The sequence below is a fragment of the Rhineura floridana genome, chromosome 11, assembly GCF_030035675.1.
Source record: "Rhineura floridana isolate rRhiFlo1 chromosome 11, rRhiFlo1.hap2, whole genome shotgun sequence".
NCBI lineage: Eukaryota > Metazoa > Chordata > Lepidosauria > Squamata > Rhineuridae > Rhineura > Rhineura floridana.
In genome coordinates, this window is record NC_084490.1 from 3,806,563 (window position 1) to 3,831,559 (window position 24,997).

Below are 24,997 nucleotides of genomic sequence, written 5' to 3' on the forward strand. Positions count from 1 at the left end.
GAAGGGCACAGCTCCTGTGCATTTCAAAGGGGCTTGTGCAGGAGAACATCCCTCCACACTGCCTCATCTGCCTTTTTTTTGGCACCCCAAAGCAGCCGCCTGCCCCAATCCCATGGTACGGCCATCTCTGCGGCCTCTCTGTGTTTACGATTTGACTGGGACTTGGCAGGCCTGTACCACGAAGGGGAAGCGTAAGGAGCTGGATGAATCTCTAAAGAGAAACATCCTAGGAATTTCAGCCCAGGGAAGACCCTTCCCCCTCCCCTCTGGGAACGGTGCAACAAGCAAAGCATCCCTTGGATGGACAAGTTTGGGAGGTCCTGGGGGGTGGGGGAGGAAGCTGCCGGTAACTGGGGTGTGTGTGTGTGTGTGCAGGCTGCATTCCTAGATTATCCAGGAGAGATGGAGGCTGGCCCAGCAGCTGGAGGGGGTGGAGATGGGGGGGGGAAGCCTATAAAGGATGTGATAAATTGTTGAGCCAAGCAGAGGCGTAAGGCAGGAGTCTCCGTTGGAGGGAGAGTTCGGGAACTTGCAGGGAGGGGTCTGGAGTCTTGAGATGGGCTTGGACACTCGCTCCCAGAAAGCCATGTCTGGGTCTCTGGAACGGGAGAGTGGGCTGGGGGTCTCCCCACTACCACCCCCTCCCTATGCTGGGGAGGGGGATTTGGAGCTACGGGGGTCCCTGGATTGCTGGGCCTGTGCAGTTCTGGTGACCATCCAGAATCTGCTGGTTGGGGGCCTCAACCTTCTCTTGGTGGGGGTCGTCTTTGGGGTCATCTTGCTCCCAGTGGGGGTCCTGCTGGGGTTTGGATTCCTCTGCCACTCCAAGGTAGGTGGACCTCATACTTTGAACCCCCCTCCCCCCCGTCCCACACCATCCTTGGCAACATCTGCAACACAGGATGGGGGGCACTGTCAGAACTAGGGGTGGGTGTTGTGGGTTGGAAATGAGGATTCACCTATGCATACATCCCTTGATACTCTTCAAAATGATAGCATGCCCTTTTGATGCTTTTGTGTGTATGGGAAAATGCAGTTGTGTATTGGAAGCACAGACTTTTGCCAGGATTGGGATTAAAGCGGAGGGGGCGTTGAGATGTAATTCTCAGGACTCACTTTGAGACATAGCTCAGCCCAGAACCTATTTTCAGTGTGCAAGCCTGGCCCTGGAGCATGTAAAAAAAGATGAGCACTCTGCACAGGCTCAGAGGTCCTCTTGCACACCCTGAAAACCCCCAACCAGACCCAGTAGTGATGCAATCTTAAACCAACCCAGCACCTGTTTGTTTTTAATTTCATTTAAAAGTTTCTGAAAGTTAGGAGCTTAATTTCCACATGTTTTCAAGTCCTGAGCTTGTGAAAAGAATTCCTGGCAAAAGCTCTTGATGTGACCTCGAACGGAAAAAGTAACACTCTTGCACCGCCAATGTGGGTTTACCAAATTCACAATTCTCCTTCCTTCTCCCTTCCCCCCCTTCCCAGTTGCAGTACAAATTGTGCTAACATTAAATTGGATTTGCACCTCCTTTGCCAGGCTAAGAACGGTTTTTCTTTTTTTAACACCCCCACTCCCACTAATGTTTATATCAGTTAGGCGGTACCAGTAGCTCCTTTTCATGCTGTTGAACTCCCATCATCCCCGACGATTGGCCTTGCTGGCTGGGGCTGATGGCGTCAAGTGAGTTCTGGAGGGCACCAACCATTATCTGCTTCCCGAGCTGGCTTTGCACCCTAGCTTCTCTCCCCATTATGGTCCAGCACTTAATCTCTTTTCCCCGCCTCACCCTGGACTTTTGTTGTTAAGCTTGTGTCATGACCAAGTAACGTCTTTTCCCACCCACCCCACTCATTAATACCTGTGAATAGTTTCCACTCTTGATTGTGTGTTGCTGTGAAGGCCTTCTATAAAAGGCCCATTTTATAGATGGGGAAGACTGAGGCTTAGAGAGAGAGAGAGGTGACTTTCTGAAGGTCACACAATGAGGAAGGAGTACATACACAAGCACCTCTGCTCCACTCCTCCATTGAGTGGGAAACTGCGTGGGCCAAAGTGGCTGAACTCATTTAGGAACCAATCTTTTAGGGAGGAGGGTTTCCCTCTTGCACCAATGTTTTTCTTCTCTTTAGCGTTTTGATTTGCTTTGGTTGAGAGGAGCAGCAGCAACAGGGGTGTGTGGACAAGCTACCCTGTTGCACCAGGCGGTCTGTTTGCCTTCTGAGCCTGAGTTCAGGATGTAATTTCTCAAAGCAGCGGTGCCAGAGGCAGCCTGCACTCTTTGCCCAGCTTAGGCAGCGGCGATCTGCAGTTGGCCATGGGTGAACAAAAAAGCCCTCTCTGCCTCTGCCTCTGCCTTGCGCCATGCTGCCGGACCTTAATGAGGCCCACCTGGCTCATGTTTTAACTGCTTAAGGGCAAGCCTGACCAACCACAATGGATGTCTTTCGACTTATTTTCAACTAAAGGTATAAGCCTCTTGCCAGCATCTTCCCTTTATACACACAGCAACCACACACACATACACACTCTACACACTCTTCTTCACCCACCTCCCCATCCCAGGATTGGTTGGCCTGGCTGCTCTGGGGTGGTCTTCCCTAAGGGAGAATTTGGGGAGGGGGCTGCTGTGGAATGCTTTTGGATTAAGCCTCTTGTGGTGAGCTCCGGGAGCGTGTGTGTGTGTGTGGGGGGGATGTCCCATTTCCTGGCTCTTGAAAGTGCCATGTGCATCAGCTTATGCCCAGCCCTGCGTTGCAGGATCTCTTTTTGCAAGGGGCCTGCAGAATTGGCCCCTTGGCCCAAGCCAGGTTTCCACCTGAGGTGGAACAGATCCTCCTTCCTCTCTCCCCCCCCAACTCAAGGTGCATAGGTGTTCCCAAAACTGTCTTTGGCAGAAAATCCCACAAGGACTTCTCCTTGAGGGCAAAAATACAGTCATATTTTTTTAAAAAAAACCTAACAGTTCACCTCACCCTGTCTAACAGTAGGGTTGGCTCTGCCCCAAGTCAGGTGGCTAGCAGCAGCCTCAAGGTGTGAGTGGATGGGTGGAGGGGAGCTGCACTGGTTCACGCGTGTCCATTGAAGAAAGGCTGCAGGAAGCACCTCATTCTCACCACCGCAGAGGGCATAGGCTTAGCCCCCCCCCCCGACACACCACTTTGTAACTGAGACCCCATTCACACACTCACCCGCAACCCAGGTCTGGACTATCACATTCAGCAAGATACAGTGGTAGAATCCGGAGGGGGCCGAGTGGGACTGCGCCACTCCAGTTTGCGAGGGGATGGGCTGCCATTTTAAACGTTCCTTCATCAGGGGGTGGCCGTGAATGGGGGAAGAAACTAAGCTGCAACTCCCTGCTATTAAAAACAGCTAGCCCATCAAGGGGAAACAGGAGTCTCAATGGGCCTCTCCATGTTTAGCTAGCTTTCTTCTTGCAAGGAGGGTTTTTTTTTTTTTAAAAGCTTTTACAGATCCGATCCCAACTTGCAGCCCTCAGTGGTGCAGGCCAGCCTCTACTGCCTCAGGACTCGACCACCTCGTTTTGCTGCCTGCGTAGGCCATGCAACAGCGAAGTGCTCGGGTGCACTGCCTGGACCCCACAGGTAGCTCAGTCAGAGAATCAGCAGAGCAGATGTAGCCGCACTGCCAGTACCCTTCGTGGTGGCTGAGGGTGTTCTGCACATTCTCCTAAAACGAGAGTGGCCAATAGGGAGGGTGGAGAGAATCGGGGGAGCAGGGACGGCAGCAGTGTCTGGCTCCTCCAGACTCTACTCCCTGTCCACAGTGACAAAAACCAGATGCTGAGGGCAGTGCCATGAGAACCTTGTGGGGCCAAAATGCACATTCCAGGCATGGGCGTGCCGGGAGGGGGGGGGCTCTACTCGCCAACCCTGCAGCTTCTTCCTGGAGTCAGGGGGGGGGATTTTTCATAAAGGAGGCAACTCCCCTATTCCCTCTGCACCCTCTTTTAGGGTTCCCCTTGGGGGCATCTGGTCAGCTGCTCAGAGAACAGGATGCTGGACTAGAGGGGCCGCCGGCAGCCTGATTCTGCTGCTGTTTCAGGGCTCTTCTTAGCTTCCGTCTGGGGAAAGCCAGTACTGGGGGATCCTTCTTAAGGGGTGAGGAAAGTGGGTCAGACAGGATGACAGCGAGTAGGTGCGACAGTGTCAGACGTGTGTGTGTGTCTATACATAAGAGAGGAGACACAAGGAGGGAGGCAGTGGTCTAGGACAGACATTCCCAATTATTCCCCTGCCCCACGGACCACTTGGAAATTGCTGAGGGTCTTGGCGGTTAATGATTTTTCTGCCTTTTGTAGCAATTGTTTTTTGTATTGCTTCTTTTATCTATTTTATGGATGCTATGGAATTTAAATTGTAATACAATATAAGGAATAAAAGAGGCAATCAAAATGCATTTAAAAATCAATGTGACTATTTAATAGGACGGATGGGCCATCTCTGGTCTTCAGGCACAAACCCACAGACACACTGCGGACCGCCTGGATGAAGCTCACGGGCCACTGGTCCATGATAATATTTCTGTCACTGGGATTCATTTCTTCACAGCTTTTTTTTGCAACGCCTACCTCCTGATATAAGTTATCTTGATTTTGCGATGTCTTTTATATGTCTTCCACGGATGGGGGAAGGGGTGAGAAGAGGCAACTTCCCCCTCCCCTTTGCTGCTGAAGGAAGCGGCTAGCTGTTGGCTGGCAAAGAGGGGGGCCAGGTGAAAAAGAGGGCAGGGCTCCTGCACTTTTAATTGTAGTGTAGAAAATGGAAATGGACTGCCTTCAAGTGATTCTGACTTATGGCGACCGTATGAATAGGGTTTTCACGGTAAGGGGTATTCAGAGGGGGTTTACCAGTGCCTCCCTCTGAGGCTGAGAGGCAGTGACTGGCCCAAGGTCACCCAGTACACTTCACAGCTGGGTGGATGTTTGAACCCTGGGATTTTATGCTTGCGTGACAAGGTACACGTGCTGAAATTCCCGCTTCTGCACAACAATTAAAGGTACAGCAGCACCATCCCTTAAAAAAAAAATCACCTGACCACCCTCCTGGCAAGGGGCGTGTGTGTGCGCTCATGTGCTGGGAGAGTTGCCATTGCCTGCTTCAAATGGGAGTAGGGGAAGACGGAAAGGCAAACAGAGGAGACATGATAGAAGTGTATAAAATTATGCATTGGCATTGAGAAAGTGGATAGAGAAAAGTTCTTCTCCCTCTCTCATAATACTAGAACTCGTGGACATTCAAAGAAGCTGAATGTTGGAAGATTCAGGACAGGCAAAAGGAAGTACTTCTTTACTCAGTGCATAGTTAAACTATGGAATTTGCTCCCACAAGATGCAGTAATGGCCACCAGCTTGGATGGCTTTAAAAGAAGATTAGACAAATTCATGGAGGACAGGGCTATCAATGGCTACTAGCCATGATGGCTGTGCTGTGCCACCCTAGTCAGAGGCAGCATGCTTCTGAAAACCAGTTGCCGGAAGCCTCAGGAGGGGAGAGTGTTCTTGCACTCGGGTCCTGCTTGCGGGCTTCCCCCAGGCACCTGGTTGGCCACTGTGAGAACAGGATGCTGGACTAGATGGGCCACTGGCCTGATCGAGCAGGCTCTTCTTATGTTCTTATGATTCTGAGGCTCCTCAAAAACTCCCTTTAGCAATGCCCCTTGTTCTGAAGGCTGGGCTTGAATGTGCTGCCTTCACCTGGTGACAGCCTATGCTGCTCTGCACCTGGGTGTGAAAGCAGGAAGCTGCTGTTGGCCCAACGAGCTCAGTATTGTTTGCACTGACTGGCAGCAGCTCTCCAGGTTTTCAAGCAGGGAACAATTCCCAGCCCTAGCTGGAGATGCTGTTGGGGATTGATCCTGGGACCTCCTGCATGCAAAGCAGGAGATCTGCCAGGTGCAATGGCCCTTGCCTGCCCCCTGTACAAGGGAGGCCTCTGACACACACCCTGTGCTTTCTCTCTCTCTCTCTGCAGTTCCTGCATGCTCAGGCGCACTACTGCACCGCCCACTTGCCCGACGCGGCTTCTGTTGCGCTCCTGGTGGTGGGGTTCACTCTCATGGTGCCCCTGCTGGTCTTGGCGCTGGCTGCCTACTGCCGCCTGGCCCGCCGCCTCCAGCTGGGCTACTGCCTCGTCCCCTACAGCAAAGCCGTCTACAAGAACCTGCCGGCCACCCGTTATCACAGCTCGGGGTGCTGCTGCAGCCGGGATCTTGACACGGTGGAGAAAGTCTGGGTTTGAGGAAGGAGCGGAGACCGTTTGGGACTAGGGGGGGTGGGGAGGGCACAGAAATAACCAAAGACATCAGCTGCAGAAGCCAAACGTGCAAGCTTTAAGGAACTTGCTTCCCCAACCCAGCAAAAAGGGTGATGCTTCACGGCAGTGAGATGTGCAACAGTGCATCAGACTCTCGCTGAGCAGGGGAGTTGCACTATGGCTGCAAAAGGAGACCCACAAAGTCCCAGCAGAGCCCGGGAGCATCAAGTCACAGGAGAGAAGAAACAAGACGACCAATTTCAGCAACAACTCCGGTGGACAGGCTTCGCGAGAGCATCAGCAGAGCCCTGCAGCAGCAGCTGCATCAGGCCAAAGGGGCCCCATCTAGTCCAGCCTCCTGTTCTCCATGTTGCCAGCCAGATGCCCCCTTATGCAAGCAGGAGCTGAGCACAGAAGCCACTCTCCCGCCTTGCTTCCAAAGATCATGAACTCCTCTGCTAGGGAACAAAATGACCGGAAGAACTGTTGTCTGGCTCACGAGGAGACGAGAGAGAGAGAGAGAGAGAGAGAGAGAGAGAGATGCAGCCTCTCGTCTGCCTGGTTTGCGGACACATTTTGACTCCCAGTATCAAAATGGGCAGGCCTGCAATCCCTACAACAGGCTCAGAGATTTTGCAGTACAGTATGATGATCTCCAGTTGCTGGATGAGGGCTAATACAATGTATGTGGGGGGAGGAGGGAAATTTAACAATTAATCCAAACTGGAGGTAAAGGAGTCATATTTGCTGGTGTGTTCAGGGCTTAACTGGCTCATGTGGGTGTATGTGTATTTTTTTGGGTGGGGGGGTCTCACTTAACCATCCTTTAGTTCACACAAACTGGGGCTGTTGAAAATAGAAGGCAGTACATAGCTACCTAAAAGAGGGCAAAGATCTCCATAAGCACTCTCCAAAAACTTTGTTTAAAAATAAATTAAGCCCTGAATTTGTATGAAAGGAATACTTGCTGGTTTGCCCACTTTGCCATAAAGAGAAAGGCAGGAAAGGGTTAGGTCAGCCTTAGCAAGTAGTTTACCTGTGGAACTCACCGCTGCTAGGACACATTTATTTGTCTTTGGATTTCCGAGGTTGGCCAAATGAGGAAAAACGGAAGCTTGGAATGTCCCTGTAGATTTTTGCAGCAGTAGCAGGACTTGAGCTCTAGAAAAGGTGAGGGGTTTGCTTCTGCCCTATCCCTCTCTCTCTCTCTCACACACACACAGAGCCATCCTTGAGTTCTTGCAAAGTTAGATATAAACATCCAAAGCTCCTGTTCAGTTGACACATTTATTGCAGGTAAAAATTATTCTGATGAAATTAATTTGTACATTTCCATCAATATGCACACTACAGCTTTGTTACAAATCTTTGAGTGGTTGCTTTCTCATTAGTAGTATCTGAAGGGGTAGGAGTCTAACTTCTCTTGCTGTTGAGTTATGGTGGGCACTGGGGGACAAATTCATGGTGAGGGGGGAAAAGAGAGATCACCTTGTAGAAAATGAGCGAAAGGCCCTTGTGCTTGCCTTGTTCTGAAAAAGCTCAAGATATGGTCAGATCCCCATTAAATTCAACCCAATTTCGGCAAACTGATATACAGAATTTAAGTAGGAATCTTGTTTGCAACAGAACTTCCATGGTGGTTAAATCTGTGCTTGCTTTTTGAGAGGGGGGAATTAAAGGCAGGATGTCACTTGCTGGGAAAGAGGAACTGGTTACACAAGCCCTTTTTCATTTGGAAAGGCACATCCTTGACAAGGCAATTTCCCCACAAAGGTTAGGACGGTGCAGGAAGAGGCCTGCTCTGACTACCCTTGAAACACATTGTGGCCACAACTGACCTGTGTGTTAGAACAGCAGATCTGCAATCACTCAGATGTAACTCTGTGCTTGACTATCCACATTATCCCAGTGCGGCCTTTGCCAGCCTGGTGCTTCCAGGCGTTCCAGACTACAAACACGACCTCTCACTCTCTAAAGTATTTGAATGTGCCAACTTCACAAAGGAGTCCTATTGTGAGGACTTTGCAAAAAGAACAATGCACACTACGATCTTAGATGAAGTCTCTAACAAAATTTAAAACTGGGCTACATGGGATACTAGCTTGAGTTATTGAAATGATTAATATAATTTATTATAATAATTAATATAATTTTAATGTACATTTAATAACTAGCTCCGTTAAACATAATTTAAAACAACTAAATTATACCATTAACCAAACACGTTTCAGCCTTGACCAGGTGTTCTTCAGTGGACAATATGAATAATTATTGGCTGCATATTACTAGGCTCCTTTGGGGTCTTAATTGTTGTGAAGACAACCCACGCAACATAATATGCAAGTATGTGTCCTGCCCAGTCTATTGGTCTGGAACTGGTCAATAGATGTTTTAAATCCTCTATAATATGAGCCTCTCAGGTTAAGTCAAATGTCTGATATATCAGCCAGCTACCATCCCCAATGAGCCTCTGTCACCCTCTCTCAGTTATGGCTCGTTGGGGACGGTAGGGCATGGGTTCCCTCACAAGCCACCATTTCGCACCTGGCTTTGGTGGGCCTTGGAGTTCTAGCGAAACACACACACACACACACACACCACCCTCCAGGGCAGATCCAGCCACCCTGAAGCCTACCCAACCTTTCCTCCACTACTGCTAGCAGATAGCAGCCGGGTCTGCCTTTCCATCTGGACAACCAGGCCTGCCTGCTACTCTGTTCACCCATGGGGAATCTCTGGCACTCCAGAGGTTGTTAGAACTCTAACTCGCATTAGCCCCAGCCACCAGGGCCAAGGGAGGATGGGAGTTGGGAATCCAGCAACCTCCACATCTCCCTGCCTTACAGAACAAGGCTTGGGATCATGGGCTCTCCTATTCACACCCATTTTAAGCTGCTAGCATCCATTCCTTGGAGTTGAGGATTGGGTAGTGGGCTCTGAGTGTTGGTGATCTGGGTGCAACTGAGCTGATCTGTGTCAGAGATCCCTTTGGGGCAAATGTTCTCTTCCAACTTCTCTGTGAAAGGGTTAGAACTGGAGCTTACCTTTGAGAAATAACGACTATAAAAAGAGTTTGCTCGTTAAAAAGGCTGTGTTGTAGCAGCTACAGGGAGACACATACACGCCCCTAAGAGAAGCCAGTTTGCCTAATCTTGATTCAGAAGAGAGCCGACACCTTCTTCCCATTGCCCTTTGCATCTGTCCTAGAAGAGAGAAATTCAACCAGTGAAGTTTTTCTTGGCATGGAGATGCAGCGAGAGGGAAAGTTGCACTGGCTGAATTTCAGCCTGTTGCACAGCTAGCAAAGGCACACAGGGACACAGACAACCTGCAGAAAGGTTATCACTCTTGCTGCTGGGCTGGAGAGGGGAATATCCTGTTCCAAACAGGATAAGGAAGAACTGAGTCAGCCCTGGGCGCCAAGCAGTTTAGATGGAAACTCCACATTCTGGGGAGGAAGGAACCTTGGATAAGATAATACGGTTGTTGGCTCATACAAGCTCCCCATTGTAATGTGGGGGCAAAGAGGAGCCAAAGAAGACAGGCCCCCGTCTATCTATAGATACCATTTCCTGCACTGTTCCGCCGCTGATGGAACAGCCACACAGGTCAGATGGGAAGTAAATCCTGTTCTTCCCAGGAACGTCTTGGCAAAGACTCTCTGCGTAAAAATGTTAGTCATTGCAGTCAAGATGGCGCCTTGCATGTTTCTGGGCCCAGATAGTAAATTTAATACCCAGATTGTCAGCAGGGCTGTGTGAATTCTGCAGCTCTCCCCCAGCCCCTTGAAGAACGCATTCTTTGGCTGCTAGATTCCACCCACTGGTTCTGTAGCAGGCCGTTTCTAGCCCTCATGGTTTGAAAGCATATGGGGAAAATGACATAGTGAACCTTTAGAAGCTGGAGGAAGGACGAGTCATGCTGCCAAGGGCCGGGGGCTTCTGTGCTTTGTCTCCCTGGCTCTCTTCCCCTCTCTCCCACTCCATGTAACTAACAAAGGCATAATTCTGCAAATAATCCATACAGATTACAAAATGCAGTTTTTCTTGTTCAAGGGGTAGGCATGCGTTTTAGAAAATCCAAAAGAATAGGCATAGGTCCTGAGTCTGACTATCCTTCTACAGCCCTCTTGAAAATGAACTTATAATGGCTGAAATGAACCTTTGACAGGCACTTCTTTGAGGTTTTAAGATTATACTTGGCATCTTTTGGTGTGCTTTACCGCTGCTATTCACTACACTTGCTGGCTCTGTCCTTTTGCTTTTAAAGGAACAGTGGGGGATCAAATCAGCTGCAGACACACAGCTTACTATCTGGTGGCTGTTGCTAAATCTTCACTGGAGCTCTTAATAGTTCTCAGCGAGGGCTGAAAATATGTGATGGGTATTTCCTACATCTTCAACCTTGGGTCCCCAGATGCTGGTGGACTGCAACTCCCATCATCCCCAGACAGCATGGCCAATGGTCAGGGATCATGGGAGTGGGGGGCACAGCTAATAATATGGAAGACAGAAACAAAATTCAAAGGGACCTTGATGGGCTGGAGCATTGGGCTGAAAACAACAGAATGAAATTCAACAGGGATAAGTGCAAAGTTCTACACTTAGGAAAAAGAAACCAAATGCACAGTTATAAGATGGGGGATACTTGGCTCAGCAGTACGACATGTGAGAAGGATCTTGGAATTGTCATTGATCACAAGCTGAATATGAGCCAACAGTGTGATGTGGCTGCAAAAAAGGCAAATGCTATATTGGGCTGCATTAACAGAAGTATAGTTTCCAAATCGCGTGAAGTACTAGTTCCCCTCTATTCAGCACTGGTTAGGCCTCATCTTGAGTACTGTGTCCAGTTCTGGTCTCTGCACTTCAAGAAGGATGCAGACAAACTGGAATGGGTTCAGAGGAGGGCAACAAGGATGATCAGGGGACTGGAAACAAAGCCCTATGAGGAGAGACTGAAAGAACTGGGCATGTTTAGCCTGGAGAAGAGAAGACTGAGGGGAGATAGGATAGCACTCTTCAAGTACATGAAAGGTTGTCACATAGAGGAGGGCTGGGATCTCTTCTCGATCGTCCCAGAGTGCAGGACATGGAATAATGGGCTCAAGTTGCAGGAAGCCAGATTTCGACTGGACATCAGGAAAAACTTCCTAACTGTCAGAGCCATACGACAATGGAACCAATGACCTAGAGAGGTAGTGGGCTCTCCAACACTGGAGGCCTCCAAGAGGCAGCTGGACAGCCATCTGTCGGGAATGCTTTGATTTGGATTCCTGCACTGAGCAGGGGGTTGGACTTGATGGCCTTGTAGGCCCCATCCAACTCTACTATCCTATGAAATGTAAAGAAGATAATCTATGAAACATCTGGGGACTCAAGGTTGAAGAACACTGGGAAGGGAGAATTAAGGCGGACTCAGTTTCTGGAATATTTAGTGCCCTTCAGAGATGCATCTGGGGTCTAGTGAGGAGCAGATCTGGAGAAGTTGTAAAGCAATAATGGGGAACCTGGTGCCCTCCAGATGCTGGGACTCCAAATCCCACCCATTTCAGCCATCAATCAGGGATGATGGGAACTGTAACGTGTCATCTGGAGGGCCACAGGTTTCTTCCTTTTAATAGACCAGGGAATGGGAGAGGAAGATGCAGGGCCCAGGTGAGTGAGGAAAGGGAGGTCTCCATCATTCAAGCACCACTGCCTATCCATGGGGGAAGGACATCATAGGTCAGTGGTACAAGCACCTGCTTTGCCCACAGAAGGTCCCAGGTTCAATCTCCAGTGGCATCTCCAGGTAGGACTGGGAACATCCTCTGTCTGAAACCCTGGAGAGCCGCCGACAGTCAGTGCAGACAGTACTCAGCTAGGTGAATGGCAATGGTCCGATTCAGTGTAAGGCCGCAGCCCACGCCTCGCTGCTTGCTGAGCTGCAGTGTGAGCCCTCCTGCTTCCCAAAGCAGCTCAGGGGCCTGCAGCGACTGCTGTCGCCAGAGAAAGAGGGTGCTGCCCTCCTCAGTCATCTCCTCTCACAGCACAGGAACAGCAATCTTGACTGCAGGGGGGGGAGGGGGACTTAAAGCCTCCACTCATTGGTGATCCTGGCAAGGCCAAAACAGTCGTTCCTGTGCTGCTCATAAAAGCAAACCAAAACTAAACCACAAACAACTCAGAACAACAGTAATGGGATTTTTCCAGATTTAACAAACATCCGACAAAAAAAAAAAACACTTCTAGAAGTCCGTCACTTCCCAAGCCCTGGACATGGGGGCATCCTACTTTCCAATGCGTGCACCACTTCAGTCCAGCTGTGCAGGAAAGCTTCCATTCCTCAATGTCCTTGGCCAAAACCAGAGTCTAGTCCAGAAAGCAGGGGAAACCTATTCTTGCCCGCAAAGGGCACGAGTCCTTTTTACTGTTTTCCCCCTTTTAGCCAACCGTTGGGAAGATGCTGCCCTCTAGTGCTGCATCAGAGGTAATGCAAGGAGGCCAGACTCTCCAGCTCAACCTCAATGGAGACAATGTGATGCCCTGGAACCATCGCCAGGCCCAAGACTCGGGGCTCCCCGGCTGAGAAGGAGTCTGCAGACCAAAGGAAAGGAAAGGGTGAGAAGGAATCCTGTCTTCTCTTACTCCAGCCTTTGCCAACCTGGTGCTCCCCAGATGTTTTGGACTACCACTCCCATCAGCCCCAGCCAGCACCACTGTGCTGGCTGGAGCTGATTGGAGTGGTAGTCCAAAACATTGCCGGAGGCACCAGGATGGCGAAGGCTGTCCTAACACATAGTCCCTAAGTGCCCCCTCCAGTGAAGACAGGCCCTCTCTGTTCCCCAGTCACACTCCCCCTCTCCTCTTCAGGGAACCCCCAAAGCACTCCCTCGATTCTTTCGTCTCGCCAGAAAAGTCCAGAGACCTGGCAGCCCTCAACCCTCTCTCCCGGTGCCTAAATAATTATTCATTATTGTTACTTAATCACTGTTTACAATAGTGATTGTAGTTATTTTTTTACATCCACGTCAGTTTACAGATACCCCAAAATACATAGAAAACATTACACGGCAAAGAAATGCATCTAAGCCAAGTGCAAGTGGTACAGTAAGGGCAGACCATCCCGGGGAGAGCACTGACCAGTGGGTTTGAGGTACTCTTGGGCAGAGCCAAGGATCACGTTGCAATCTCGATCTGTGCACAAGAAGCAGCCCACGAGGGTCCGCCCGTCCGTCATATGGATGCGCATGCTCTTATTGAGGAGGTTCTCTAGCTTGCGGCGGGCATGCAGGTACGGCGTGTTGGCCTGTTCCTCACACGAGTCCTGGCAGACACATCCAGAGAGTTAGTCTAAATGGGCCAGAGGGGGTCTTTCCATCTCGTTTCAGATGAAGCAATGTGTTGGAGTATCTCTCCCCACCTCCTGTTTTTCACTTTCCAAAGAGAGACCAAGCCTCTAGTCCTCATGGTGGGTGACCACCAATTTGGTTGCGTATAGGTGATGCTTGGGAAACTCTCTCAGCACCGTTTCAGGGATCGATTGTCTGGTGACCCATATTAGAAATAATTTACATAGGACTTTTACACTTCCTGAAACCGTTACCCTTTCATTATAAGTACAGTGTGGTGGGTTATTACTTTTATAATTTTACAGAAGGATAACTCAGATGAGTGGAGTGGGAGGAACATGTGAATACATTTCATGAACTACACATCTTCTTCACTATTTTCCAACTACAACGCACCATTGGCTTATTTCATGTACTGCCAGCCTACAAAACACAGGCTCACAGAAATTTCTGTACAGCCGTAATCTGCTCTGTCACCCTCTGCCTAGCGAATCCACACGACTGATGTAGACAATTCCTTCGTGCTCTCAGCTCACAAAATCACCTAACACAGATTAGTTGTCCTCCCCAGCCACAGCATGTTTTATAGGCTTCTTTCAGTGCTCACTCAAGATTAATTATAGTAAAAAGGTGCGCTCTCCCCCAAATCTGACCATAAATGATTTATAAGCTATATATGACAGGAAATAATGCAAAAAGGAGGTGGTTCTAGATTAACTGCTCTGGGAAATGAAGGTGCTGTGTATGCACTTGATGGGGGAACCGTTCACACCAACAAAGGCTGTCCACATCCAGTTATCCAGTGACTCCTCCCCTTACTGCCCATCTGCCTTCTACCATTTACATTCAGGCCAATGGCTCATCTAGACCAGCATCTTGTTCTCACAGTGCCCAACCAGATGCCCATCATGAGACGCCCACAAGCAAGACCTGAGCACAGTGATGTTCTCTCTTCCCCTGCAGCTTCCAGCAACTGGGATTCAGAGGCGTCCTGCCTCCAACGGTGGAGGCAGAGCAGAGCCTAGTAGCTTCTGATGCCGTTATCCTGCATGAATTTGTCTAATCCTCTTTTAAAGCCCTCCAAATTTGTGGCCATCACTGCCTCCTCTGGGAATGAATCCCCTAGTTTAACCCGTACACTACGCTCAACATCCAAGGCCCTACTCCGAGGGAAGCTGGGAGGATGGCAACAAGGGAGAGGGCCTTCTCAGTGGTGGCCCCCAAATTATGGAATGATCTCCCTGATGAGGTGTGCCTGGCGCCAGCACTGTTATCTTTTCGGCGCTAGGTCAAGACTTTCCTCTTCTCCCAGGTATTTTAGCATGTGTTTTATATTGTTTTAAATTGTTTTAAAAAGATGTGTTTTAAAATTTGTATATTTGTTTTAATGTTTTTAGTTATTGTAAACTGTCCAGAGAGCTTCGGCTATGGGGCGGTATATAAGTACAATAAATAAATAACTCTGCGCTGGGTGAAAGTCTTTTCTTGTGTCTGTCCTGAATCTTCCAACATTCAGCTTCACTGGATGGCCCAAAGTTCTAGTGTCATGAGAGAGGGAGAAAAACTTCTGTCTGTTTTCTCCACACCATGCATTTTATACAGCTCTATCATGTCTCCTCTTACTTGCATTTTCTCTAAACTCAAATAAGCCTTTTCCTCACAAGGGAGTTGCCCACACCATGATAATTTTGGATGCCTTCTTCTGAACCTCTTCCATCTTTTTTTTTTTTGGGGGGGGGGACGACCAGAACTGTGCACAGTACTCCAAGTGGGATCACACCATAGATTTGTATAGTGGCATTACGATATCGGCAGTTTTATTTCCAATACCTTTTCTAATGACCCCTAGCATGGAATTTGCCTTTTTCACAGCCGCCACACGCTGGGTTGACATCTTCACCGAGCTATCCACTAAGACCACAAGGTCTCGTTCCTGGTCAGTCACTGCCAATTCAGACCCCATGAGAGTATATGTGAAATTAAAACTTTTGCTCCAATATGTGTAACTTTACACTTGTTTATATTGAATTTCATTTGCCATTTTATGTGAAATTGCTGATCTGCTAACTAAAATATGTAACTTGTCCCTTGGGTCCTCCTCCGTGCCTGAGGACTGGAAAGTGGCAAATGTAACGCCAATCTTCAAAAAGGGATCCAGAGGGGATCCCGGAAATTACAGGCCAGTTAGCTTAACTTCTGTCCCTGGAAAACTGGTAGAAAGTATTATTAAAGCTAGATTAACTAAGCACATAGAAGAACAAGCCTTGCTGAAGCAGAGCCAGCATGGCTTCTGCAAGGGAAAGTCCTGTCTCAGTAACCTATTAGAATTCTTTGAGAGTGTCAACAAGCATATAGATAGAGGTGATCCAGTGGACATAGTGTACTTAGACTTTCAAAAAGCGTTTGACAAGGTACCTCACCAAAGGCTTCTGAGGAAGCTTAGCAGTCATGGAATAAGAGGAGAGGTCCTCTTGTGGATAAGAAATTGGTTAAGAAGCAGAAAGCAGAGAGTAGGAATAAACGGACAGTTCTCCCAATGGAGGGCTGTAGAAAGTGGAGTCCCTCAAGGATCGGTATTGGGACCTGTACTTTTCAACTTGTTCATTAATGACCTAGAATTAGGAGTGAGCAGTGAAGTGGCCAAGTTTGCTGATGACACTAAATTGTTCAGGGTTGTTAAAACAAAAAGGGATTGCGAAGAGCTCCAAAAAGACCTCTCCAAACTGAGTGAATGGGCAGAAAAATGGCAAATGCAATTCAATATAAATAAGTGTAAAATTATGCATATTGGAGCAAAAAATCTGAATTTCACATATACGCTCATGGGGTCTGAACTGGCGGTGACCGACCAGGAGAGAGACCTCGGGGTTGTAGTGGACAGCACGATGAAAATGTCGACCCAGTGTGCGGCAGCTGTGAAAAAGGCAAATTCCATGCTAGCGATAATTAGGAAAGGTATTGAAAATAAAACAGCCGATATCATCATGCCATTGTATAAATCTATGGTGCGGCCGCATTTGGAATACTGTGTACAGTTCTGGTCGCCTCATCTCAAAAAGGATATTATAGAGTTGGAAAAGGTTCAGAAGAGGGCAACCAGAATGATCAAGGGGATGGAGCGACTCCCTTACGAGGAAAGGTTGCAGCATTTGGGGCTTTTTAGTTTAGAGAAAAGGCGGGTCAGAGGAGACATGATAGAAGTGTATAAAATTATGCATGGCATTGAGAAAGTGGATAGAGAAAAGTTCTTCTCCCTCTCTCATAATACTAGAACTCGTGGACATTCAAAGAAGCTGAATGGTGGAAGATTCAGGACAGACAAAAGGAAGTACTTCTTTACTCAGCGCATAGTTAAACTATGGAATTTGCTCCCCCAAGACGCAGTAATGGCCACCAGCTTGGATGGCTTTAAAAGAAGATTAGACAAATTCATGGAGGACAGGGCTATCAATGGCTACTAGCCATGATGGCTGTGCTCTGCCACCCTAGTCAGAGGCAGCATGCTTCTGAAAACCAGTTGCCGGAAGCCTCAGGAGGGGAGAGTGTTCTTGCACTCGGGTCCTGCTTGCGGGCTTCCCCCAGGCACCTGGTTGGCCACTGTGAGAACAGGATGCTGGACTAGATGGGCCACTGGCCTGATCCAGCAGGCTCTTCTTATGTTCTTATGTTCTTATGGTCCATTCACTCTGTTTGGAGAGGACTTTTTGGAACTCTTCGAATCCCTTTTTTGTTTCAACCACCCTGAACAATTTAGTATCATCAGCAAACTTGGCCACCTCACTGCTCACCCCTAACTTTAGACGGTTTATGAACAAGTGAAAGAGCACAGGTCCCAATACTGATCTTTGGAGGACTCCACTTTCTACAGCCCTCTGCTGGGAGGACTGTCCATTTATTCCTACTCTCCGCTTCCTATTTCCTAGCCAGTTCCTGTTCCACAAGAGGCCCTCTCCTCTTAGTCCATGACTGCTAAACTTCCTCAGGAGTCTTTGATGAGGTCCCTTGTTGGAACTCCAAGGACACCATGACAAGTTCTAGTCCTCCTGGGGGTTTGGGGATGATCACAAATTAAGAAAGCAGGCAGCTAATCCCCACCTCACAATTTAAGAGTCTTCAAACCTTTCTAAGTCAAGCTTTCTGCATCACCCCACCGCCTCTACTTCCCCCCCAAAAAACCTGGAATCTTTTCAGCCCCTCGCAGCCTCCCAGTGACAGGTAGTGCTTCTGCTGCTGCAGGGCCATCCACATGCCTATAGGTGTCACAAGAGGAGAGCAGGTTCCTGCCCCGAGAAGCCTACAATCCAGGTTTCAACACAGGCGACATAAATATGGGTGGAAGTGCTTGGAGGCGGCGGGGGGGGCATTTGGGGGTAGCTATCCGACTCCCACCATGTAAAACTGCCTCTCTGCCCCCCGACCCCCACCTCGGGCCCTTCTGTTCTAATCTGGGGTCCAAGCACCCCATGGGGGGTCTTCTCCCCCCCTCCCTCCGTCCCTCCCAATTACTCCCATCTTCCTCGTTTCCCATCCCAGGTGGTTACGCCCCCTCCCCGAGATCCTTCTGGCCCCTCCCCAAAGCAGCCCCACTTTTCCTCCGCCACCTTCTCATTTGAGGGTCCGTCCCCCTTACCCCAGGACTAGGGCTGTTTCCGCAGCCATTCTCCTCCCCTCTCTGCTGGTGCTGGTGCTGCTGCAACGGTTCCACAACGGCACGGGCCGCCATCTCACTCAACGCCGGCAGAGGACCACGGCACTACAATTCCCAGAAGGCCACTCGACCTTCCCGGCTCCCAGCAGCCTCCGCGCAAACTCCGTCTCGCTCCCGCGAGGTTTGGTTGGTCCCCCGCATCCTCGGCTCCGCCCCGTCTCGTCCGCCTCTTTTGCCCAGACTACGTTTCCCGTCAGGCGCTGCGGGCTTGGCGCGGGGAGGTTGCCATGGCAGCGCGGCCGGCGCCAGCGCCTGCTCGTGGTTATGGACACCTTCCGGCCTCGCTTCTATACCCCGCAGGAGGTGTCGGTGCACAACCGGCCCTGGGACCTATGGGTCTCTTACCTGGGGCGGGTCTATGACCTTAGCCCCCTGGCTGAGGCCAACAAGGGTAATGCACGCGCCCCGCCACACCCCTTCCTGTGGGACCCCCTCATCTTTTCCCTTCCTTCCCTTTAGTGGTCCCGCAGTAGCCTGTGGACTAGCTTGCCGCCCCAGGTGGGGTGGGGTGGGGTGGGGTGTGCGCCTAATTGCTGCTTTAGGGATTACATATTCATTATCTGTTGGCCGTGATAAGTAAAGAGAGCCTCCGTATTCAGTGGCAGTCTACCTCTCAGTGCAAGACTCTGAGGACAAGCTTCGAGGGAGGGGCTGTTCCCTTCCCGGTGGAATCCGCTTTCGCCCCTGTTGGAAAGGGGATACTTGACTAGATGGGCCTTTTTGTCTGGGTCCAGCAGGGCTCTTCCTTCTGTTTCTCTTATGACTGGATCCCCCACCCCCGCTGCACCACCTTTGCAAACCTTGCACCCCATTATTCGTAACTCGTCACTCATTCGTCCACCAACAAGCCAAATTTGCCTTATTTTTGTAATTTGGAAAACAGCCTGGTGATGAAAGCACATGCTTTGCACGGAGAAGGTCTCCAGATTATTATTTTTTTAAGGGGTCGGGTAGTATAGGGGTGGGAAACCTCAGGTCTGGGGGTGGAATGCAGCCCTCCATCCCTCTCTCTCTGGCCCTCACAATTCTCTCCAGGCCACACACCCTTACCAGCCACTCTTCATATTCTGAGTGTTTTTGCCTGGCCAGAACATGTGCATGAACACTGCTTCCCTTCATGAAGGATAGAAAGGTGTGCGTGAATGCATGTAAGACGCTAGCCTGCTGCAGAAAGGTGAAACTTATGTTCATGGCTCCACTCACTTTTGCCTCTGGCCCTGCCCATCGCTGCCATGTGGCCCCGAGAGGATTGCCCACAAGGGAGTGCGCTCCTCATGCTGAAAAAGCCCCCCTGTCCCTAAGGTAGGAGGTGACGAGGAAGACTCTTCTGTATCTGAGACTTTGGAGAAAGGCTACCAGTCAGAGTAGACAATATTGGGTTAGAAAGAGCAGTGGCCTGACTCAAGTAGGGGCAGCTTCACACATACCCATATCTATTTTCTGCCTGACCAGGTGATCTCTTGCTGAAGCCTATCCTAGAAGCAGCAGGAAAAGATATTAGCCACTGGTTCAATCTCAAAACCAAAGACGTGAGTACCTGCAGCTCCAGGCACTGAGGGCAACTTGGGACAGCTATCTGGGCTGAGTGGAAGACTCGTCGAAAATCCTTTTGTTTTGTTGTACTTTGTTGATGCTTTTCTCCCTAGACATGTGTTTGGGACTGTAGCCTGATAATTTATCTTCCCAAGTCTCCAACTGATCCTTCTGAGTTCCTGTCTCTCCCTGCCTACCCACCCCCGCTCCTCTAAATTGTCATTGCTTCAAGAAATTTCTGTGCTTGCAAAGGCTGCTCAGTGTCCTCCTCCTGGTTGTCTACATGTACAGATGTGCACTGCTGCATTATCACAGCCTTTGCTGATGGGAGTTGTAGTCTAAAACATCTGGGGGGCACCAGGTTGGCAGAGGCTGCACTATGTGAAGGAAAGGTGGACAGGAATCGGATGCTGAAAGTTGTATTCAGTTAAGTCCTACTTGGATTAGTCATGTCCATCCAGTTTAATGGCTGTCTTCTGAGTAAGACTAGCATGGAATACCACCCACAATAAGCAAGAAACTTGTGCCCAGATAGGCTCATTCCACAATTTAACAGTGCTCTAGGTACATCTGTCACAATTCCTTGTGAGCTCATTCCTGTCTTAAGTCACAAATGTGATTTGTTACATCTTTTCTTTTGTGCGTTTTATTCCACCATCCTCACTCAGAAGTTGCTGTCACCTATCTCCAAGTACTCCTTACTGGTTTGTTGGCAATTTCCTTGAGTCAACGCTCTCAACAGAACACTTGAAAGACTTCACAGAAGGTCTTTAAAAAGGGCCAAATAAAGAGGAGCAATAATTTCCAGATTCCAAAATAATGTGTTTTGGAATCCCATTGGTAGGAATGTATTCAGTGTGTCATGCATGATGAACCCTGTTATCTCCATGTATCAACCTGCCCACTTCTTCAGATCTTTAGAAGACGTGCTTGCTTCTAAATCTTCTGCAGCCAGGAATGATGCATTAGATGGTAACATGGGTGCATGCTATACTTTCCTTTTGCTGCCAGCTTAAGATATATCAGTTTTCCCAGGTGTTTATGTGATATAAATTCTGGAACCACCTGCATTCTAAAAGATTTTATGATTGGAAGCCTCTCCCCTTTTAACTGTGAATGGAAATCAGGGTCTTTTATTCATTCATTCAGATACAGACACACATTGACCCTCTAACCGGCTGTCTCAAGTACTACACCCCGCAAGGTCGCTTTGTGCACATTCCACCTCCTCTGCCTCGTTCAGACTGGGCCAATGACTTTGGTAAACCCTGGTGGAAAGATAGCAGCTATGAGGTGGGAATCTTGTCTGCCAAAACCAGGCGCATACGGATCATCAACACTCTGACCTCTCAGGAGCATACCCTTGAGGTGAGTCCTGTCCAACCCTCACACTGATAAGATTAAAAATAAAAGATCTTAAGAAATGATTCTCTTTGCTTCCTAACACTTTGATGAAAAGTGTTGTGGAAGTCAATCAAGGCTGACTTGTCTCCCTCCCCAGGATGTGGAGGCTGAAGGGGATGGCTTGGTTTTGAGATGCATTCCACCCTCCTGTAAAGCCACCTCTGGATATAACATGGAGTTCTTCACAGGTGTGTGCAGAGGAGTCCTTGTGGGAGATCCTGCGGCGGTATTTGCCCTACAATGCCCACGCGGCCAGCTACACATGGAAATATGAAGGCATCAACCTTGACATGGACAAGAACCTTCAGCAGAACCACATTCCGGACGAAGATGAGGAATTCTACAATCTCTACATGGACGCGGATTCCTTCACGCCAGCCATACTGCTCTACTTCAACGATGACCTCACTGAGCTCTAGGTAACCCCAAAGTGGGAAGTAGGGAACAGTTGTGTGACGAGAGGAGGAACTGGACCCATCCCCAACCATGTCCCCCCCCCCAGCTCCTAATCAAGTTTATTATTTACATATAAGAATATTTATAACCCACTAACTCATTCATATATATGTTTCTGTGTGTGTGTGTGTGTGTGTGTGTATTTTTATATACATACTCATCCATAAAATTTATTTATATACCACTATTCAGAGCCACGTACAATAAAGTAATTAAACATGATAAAATTCTAAAATAATAAAACACAGAACATGACTGAATTAATTCTGTAAAAACGCTTGGCAAAGCAAAAAGTATTTTCAGCAGGTGACAAAATATCACAATTGTAGATGCGTCTGATTTCAATAGGAACAGTGTTCTAAAGCACTGGTGCCACTATGCTAAAAGCCCAGTTTGCGTGGAAACTAAACACGAAGGAGAAAACTCTGGGAGAGAGTTCTGTTTTATTCTGCTAACCTGCCTACTCTCTCACTTAGGCCTGCTCTGGTCCTCCCTCTTATACCATATTCTCCCTTCCTCTTATCAGCTGTGATTCTCAAATGTTCTGCCACAAGGTGTGATGTGGAAGCAGGTCAATTCTGTGCTTGCCCTTGGCAAGAATTGGGAGGAGGTATTGGCAGGTGGACAAAGGCGGTGTGGAAAAGCTTTGGCTCTCTGCCTGAGCTACAGCTCCTATCATCCCTGGTCATTGGCCATGCTTGCTGGGGCTGATGGGAGTTGTAGTTCAGCAACAGGTGGAGGGCCAGAGGTTTGCTGCTCCTGGCATAGAGGACGTTTCTTAAGTTGATCAGCATGAAGAATTCCTCAGACCTATTTGGGAGTTGGGGCAGCATTCCCCTACAGTTCATATTTAAGAATTGTTAAGGCTGCTAGGTGTTGTTCACTCAGACACCCCTGGGATACTGATGAAAGAACCCTACGAGGAGAGTGAACTGTGGAAGAAGTCTCCTCCTCGCCATTACTCCACCAAAAACCTTTTGCACAGAATGTAAGAAGCTGCCTTATACTGAGTCACACCCATTGGTCCATCTAGCTCAGTATTGTCTACGTACGCTGACTGGCAGAGGCTCTCCCAGGCAGGGGATCTCTCCCAGGCCTACCTGGAAATGCCAGGGATTGAACTTGGGACCTTCTGCGTGCACGGCAGATGCTCTGCCATGCAGGGCTATGGAGTCGGAGTCAGAAGCTATTTTGGGTGGAGTCGGAGCCGGTAGAAATGTACCAACTCCAGCTTTAAAATAAATTTTGATTGACAATTTAAAAAAATATATAAATTCACAATGTCAAAGCAGCTTCCCATGAAGTCAGCTGTATTTGAGCATTTCACCATAACTCCGGATGGAAAACATTTTGTGTGTCAGTGTATGACACAGGACCCAGATGAAGACAAATGCTGTGATGCCAAGATCAGCGCATATTCAGGCAGCGATAAAAATGCTCCTACGAGAGCTTCCAGTTTAAAAAGACATTTACAGCCCTTTCCAGGGCTGTGGAGTTGGAAGCAATTTTGGGTGGAGTCGGACAGTAGAAAAACAGAGGAGTCGGAGTCAAAGGTTTGGTGTACCGACTCCACAGCCCTGCTGCCATGAGCTACAGCCCTTCCCCAATGAATTGTGAGAGCTGCAGCACATGTATTTTTCAATCAGAAAAATGTCCCCAGATTCCGTGTCTGTCACAGGTGCAAAGAGACAGCACTTGTTTGTCCTGCATCAATCATGAAGGCATTTCTTCTCAACCCACCTTGGACTTGGGAACTGAGAAGAGACAGAAACGGAGACAGAAAATGGCACTGGTGAAATTCCCCACCGGACGCGAGACAAGAAATCTGTATTTTGGGGAAACATGTTCCAGTTAGGAGGCATTTGCTTTTCTTGTAATTAACGGGGTTGATATATCTTTATAGAATAATTAAAGCCTTTACTGCAAAACAAACCTGCTGATCTTGTGGGAGAAAAAGGAACAAAAAATACCAGTATGAGGCCTGTATGTGGGCATCCCTGGCCGGTAGCCCCACTTATTAAGATTGTGGTGTTTGCTGGAAATGAAGATACACCAAACATGAATATTTCCAATTTGTGAGAGGAACTGATTCCTGAAAACGTTCACAAATGTGTGACTGTGTACACCCTATGGGCCTTATAATTAATAAGCAGTTCATCACTGTAGCCACTAGGCGTCGGCAGTTGCTCATCAAGCAGCCATTTTGAGGCTGCTACAGCAACTCTTGAAATGGTTTTAAATAAAGAATAGCGACCCTTAAATTCAGCGGTTTGTTATTCTGCAGGGTCATAACCATTGGGAGAAGTACTGGTGCCAGTGCCAGTGCCGGGCTTTTTTGCGCCCTAGGCAAGGCTAAATACTTGCACCCCCCCCCAAATTGCTAACTTCAATTTTCAAAAAGAGATGTCTTGTAGAAAAAATGAAAAGCACAAAACTTGAAACTGCTAAATTTATTTTAGTTGCATTTTTTCCAAGGGTTAAAAAAACTGATCTGTATAAAACTGTGCCCCTCAAAGGTCAGTACTGCACCCCTTTGAGGTCTGCGCCCTAGGTGGCTGCCTAGTTGGCCTAATGATAGCACCGACCCTGACTGTTGCTGCCCTTTTTTCATTTGGGGCAAGAACCTCCCCAACCCACCTTTTTGATATCAAAATTCAAACTTTGCTACTCAGGTTACATTTTTCTGGCAATGGAGACCTAGTTGAAAATCCCAGCTCAGCCATGAAGTTCACTTTGGCATTGGGTCAGTTGTATTTTTCAGCCTAACCTACTTCACAGCGTTGTTGAGAAGGTTGTAGGGGAGGAACTATGTAAGCCACCCTGAGCTCCTTTGAGGATGGTTTGATAAAAGTAATAAATAAAGCACAGATTGTAGAGTCAGTACCTTTAATATTGTACAGAATGGAGACGAATTACGAGTCCACTGTCTTATATCATAGTGCTGCATTTGTTGTGGGAAATGGCCAACATTCTTCCCTCCCACACATCTGAAAGTACTCTCTTTTTCAGTCAAATAATTTGTTATGTTGAGGTGGGGAAATACCTAATTATCAGTACTAAATCTGGTTACATCCTTTGAACTCGCAAGTATTATGCAGACAGCACAACCTTATGCATGTTCACTCAGAGGTGAGTCCCATTGGATTCAGTGGAACTCACTGTTTAGTGTTTAAGGTTGCAGCAAAAATCTGCTTTGTCATCCTGCAGATACAAAAGGAACCTGTATTTGTAGAGAAGATAAATCTGTATGTTCAGATGTGCTAGTGGAAAAGTGTTCCCCCTCCCAAAAT

The 24,997-nt window shown here is 48.4% G+C and overlaps 3 protein-coding genes across 4 annotated transcripts; 2 read left to right on the forward strand and 1 right to left on the reverse strand.

Annotated features, from left to right (window-relative positions):
• Window positions 1–498: 498 nt before the first annotated feature.
• On the forward strand, window positions 499–7,638 carry TMEM88 (transmembrane protein 88). Its single transcript, XM_061588858.1, has 2 exons — window positions 499–829; window positions 5,992–7,638. The coding sequence occupies exons 1-2, from the start codon at window positions 557–559 to the stop codon at window positions 6,256–6,258; spliced, it is 540 nt and encodes a 179-aa protein (XP_061444842.1). The 5' UTR covers window positions 499–556; the 3' UTR covers window positions 6,259–7,638.
• On the reverse strand, window positions 7,548–18,469 carry NAA38 (N-alpha-acetyltransferase 38, NatC auxiliary subunit). The gene is made up of 3 exons (XM_061588859.1): window positions 18,237–18,469; window positions 13,398–13,581; window positions 7,548–12,851 (listed from the first exon to the last, which is right to left on the reverse strand). The coding sequence occupies exons 1-3, from the start codon at window positions 18,327–18,329 to the stop codon at window positions 12,739–12,741; spliced, it is 390 nt and encodes a 129-aa protein (XP_061444843.1). The 5' UTR covers window positions 18,330–18,469; the 3' UTR covers window positions 7,548–12,738.
• LOC133366114 (cytochrome b5 domain-containing protein 1) lies at window positions 18,467–21,934 on the forward strand. Of its 2 annotated transcripts, none has more exons than XM_061588855.1 (4): window positions 18,467–18,705; window positions 19,767–19,843; window positions 20,997–21,215; window positions 21,440–21,934. In XM_061588855.1, exons 1-4 carry the CDS (start codon window positions 18,579–18,581, stop codon window positions 21,668–21,670), a joined length of 654 nt encoding a protein of 217 aa, XP_061444839.1. In that variant the 5' UTR covers window positions 18,467–18,578; the 3' UTR covers window positions 21,671–21,934. The 2 variants fall into 2 exon arrangements, with proteins under 2 accessions (XP_061444839.1, XP_061444841.1); XM_061588857.1 differs by lacking the exon at window positions 18,467–18,705 and adding an exon at window positions 18,859–19,232.
• The last annotated feature ends 3,063 nt before the right edge of the window (window positions 21,935–24,997 follow it).

Excerpts from the sequence above, each read along its gene's own strand:
- NAA38 (XM_061588859.1), bottom strand. The coding sequence starts at position 18,329 with ATGGCGGCCCGTGCCGTTGTGGAACCGTTGCAGCAGCACCAGCACCAG. Across the intron at positions 13,582-18,236 it reads GAAACAGCCCTAGTCCTGGG|GACTCGTGTGAGGAACAGGC; the intron begins GTAAGGGGGACG and ends TGTGTCTGCCAG. Across the intron at positions 12,852-13,397 it reads AGAGTACCTCAAACCCACTG|ACTCCTTCTCAGCCGGGGAG; the intron begins GTCAGTGCTCTC and ends TTTGGTCTGCAG.
- TMEM88 (XM_061588858.1), top strand. The coding sequence starts at position 557 with ATGGGCTTGGACACTCGCTCCCAGAAAGCCATGTCTGGGTCTCTGGAA. Across the intron at positions 830-5,991 it reads GATTCCTCTGCCACTCCAAG|TTCCTGCATGCTCAGGCGCA; the intron begins GTAGGTGGACCT and ends CTCTCTCTGCAG.
- LOC133366114 (XM_061588855.1), top strand. The coding sequence starts at position 18,579 with ATGGACACCTTCCGGCCTCGCTTCTATACCCCGCAGGAGGTGTCGGTG. Across the intron at positions 18,706-19,766 it reads CCTGGCTGAGGCCAACAAGG|GTGATCTCTTGCTGAAGCCT; the intron begins GTAATGCACGCG and ends CTGCCTGACCAG. Across the intron at positions 19,844-20,996 it reads TCAATCTCAAAACCAAAGAC|ATACAGACACACATTGACCC; the intron begins GTGAGTACCTGC and ends TCATTCATTCAG.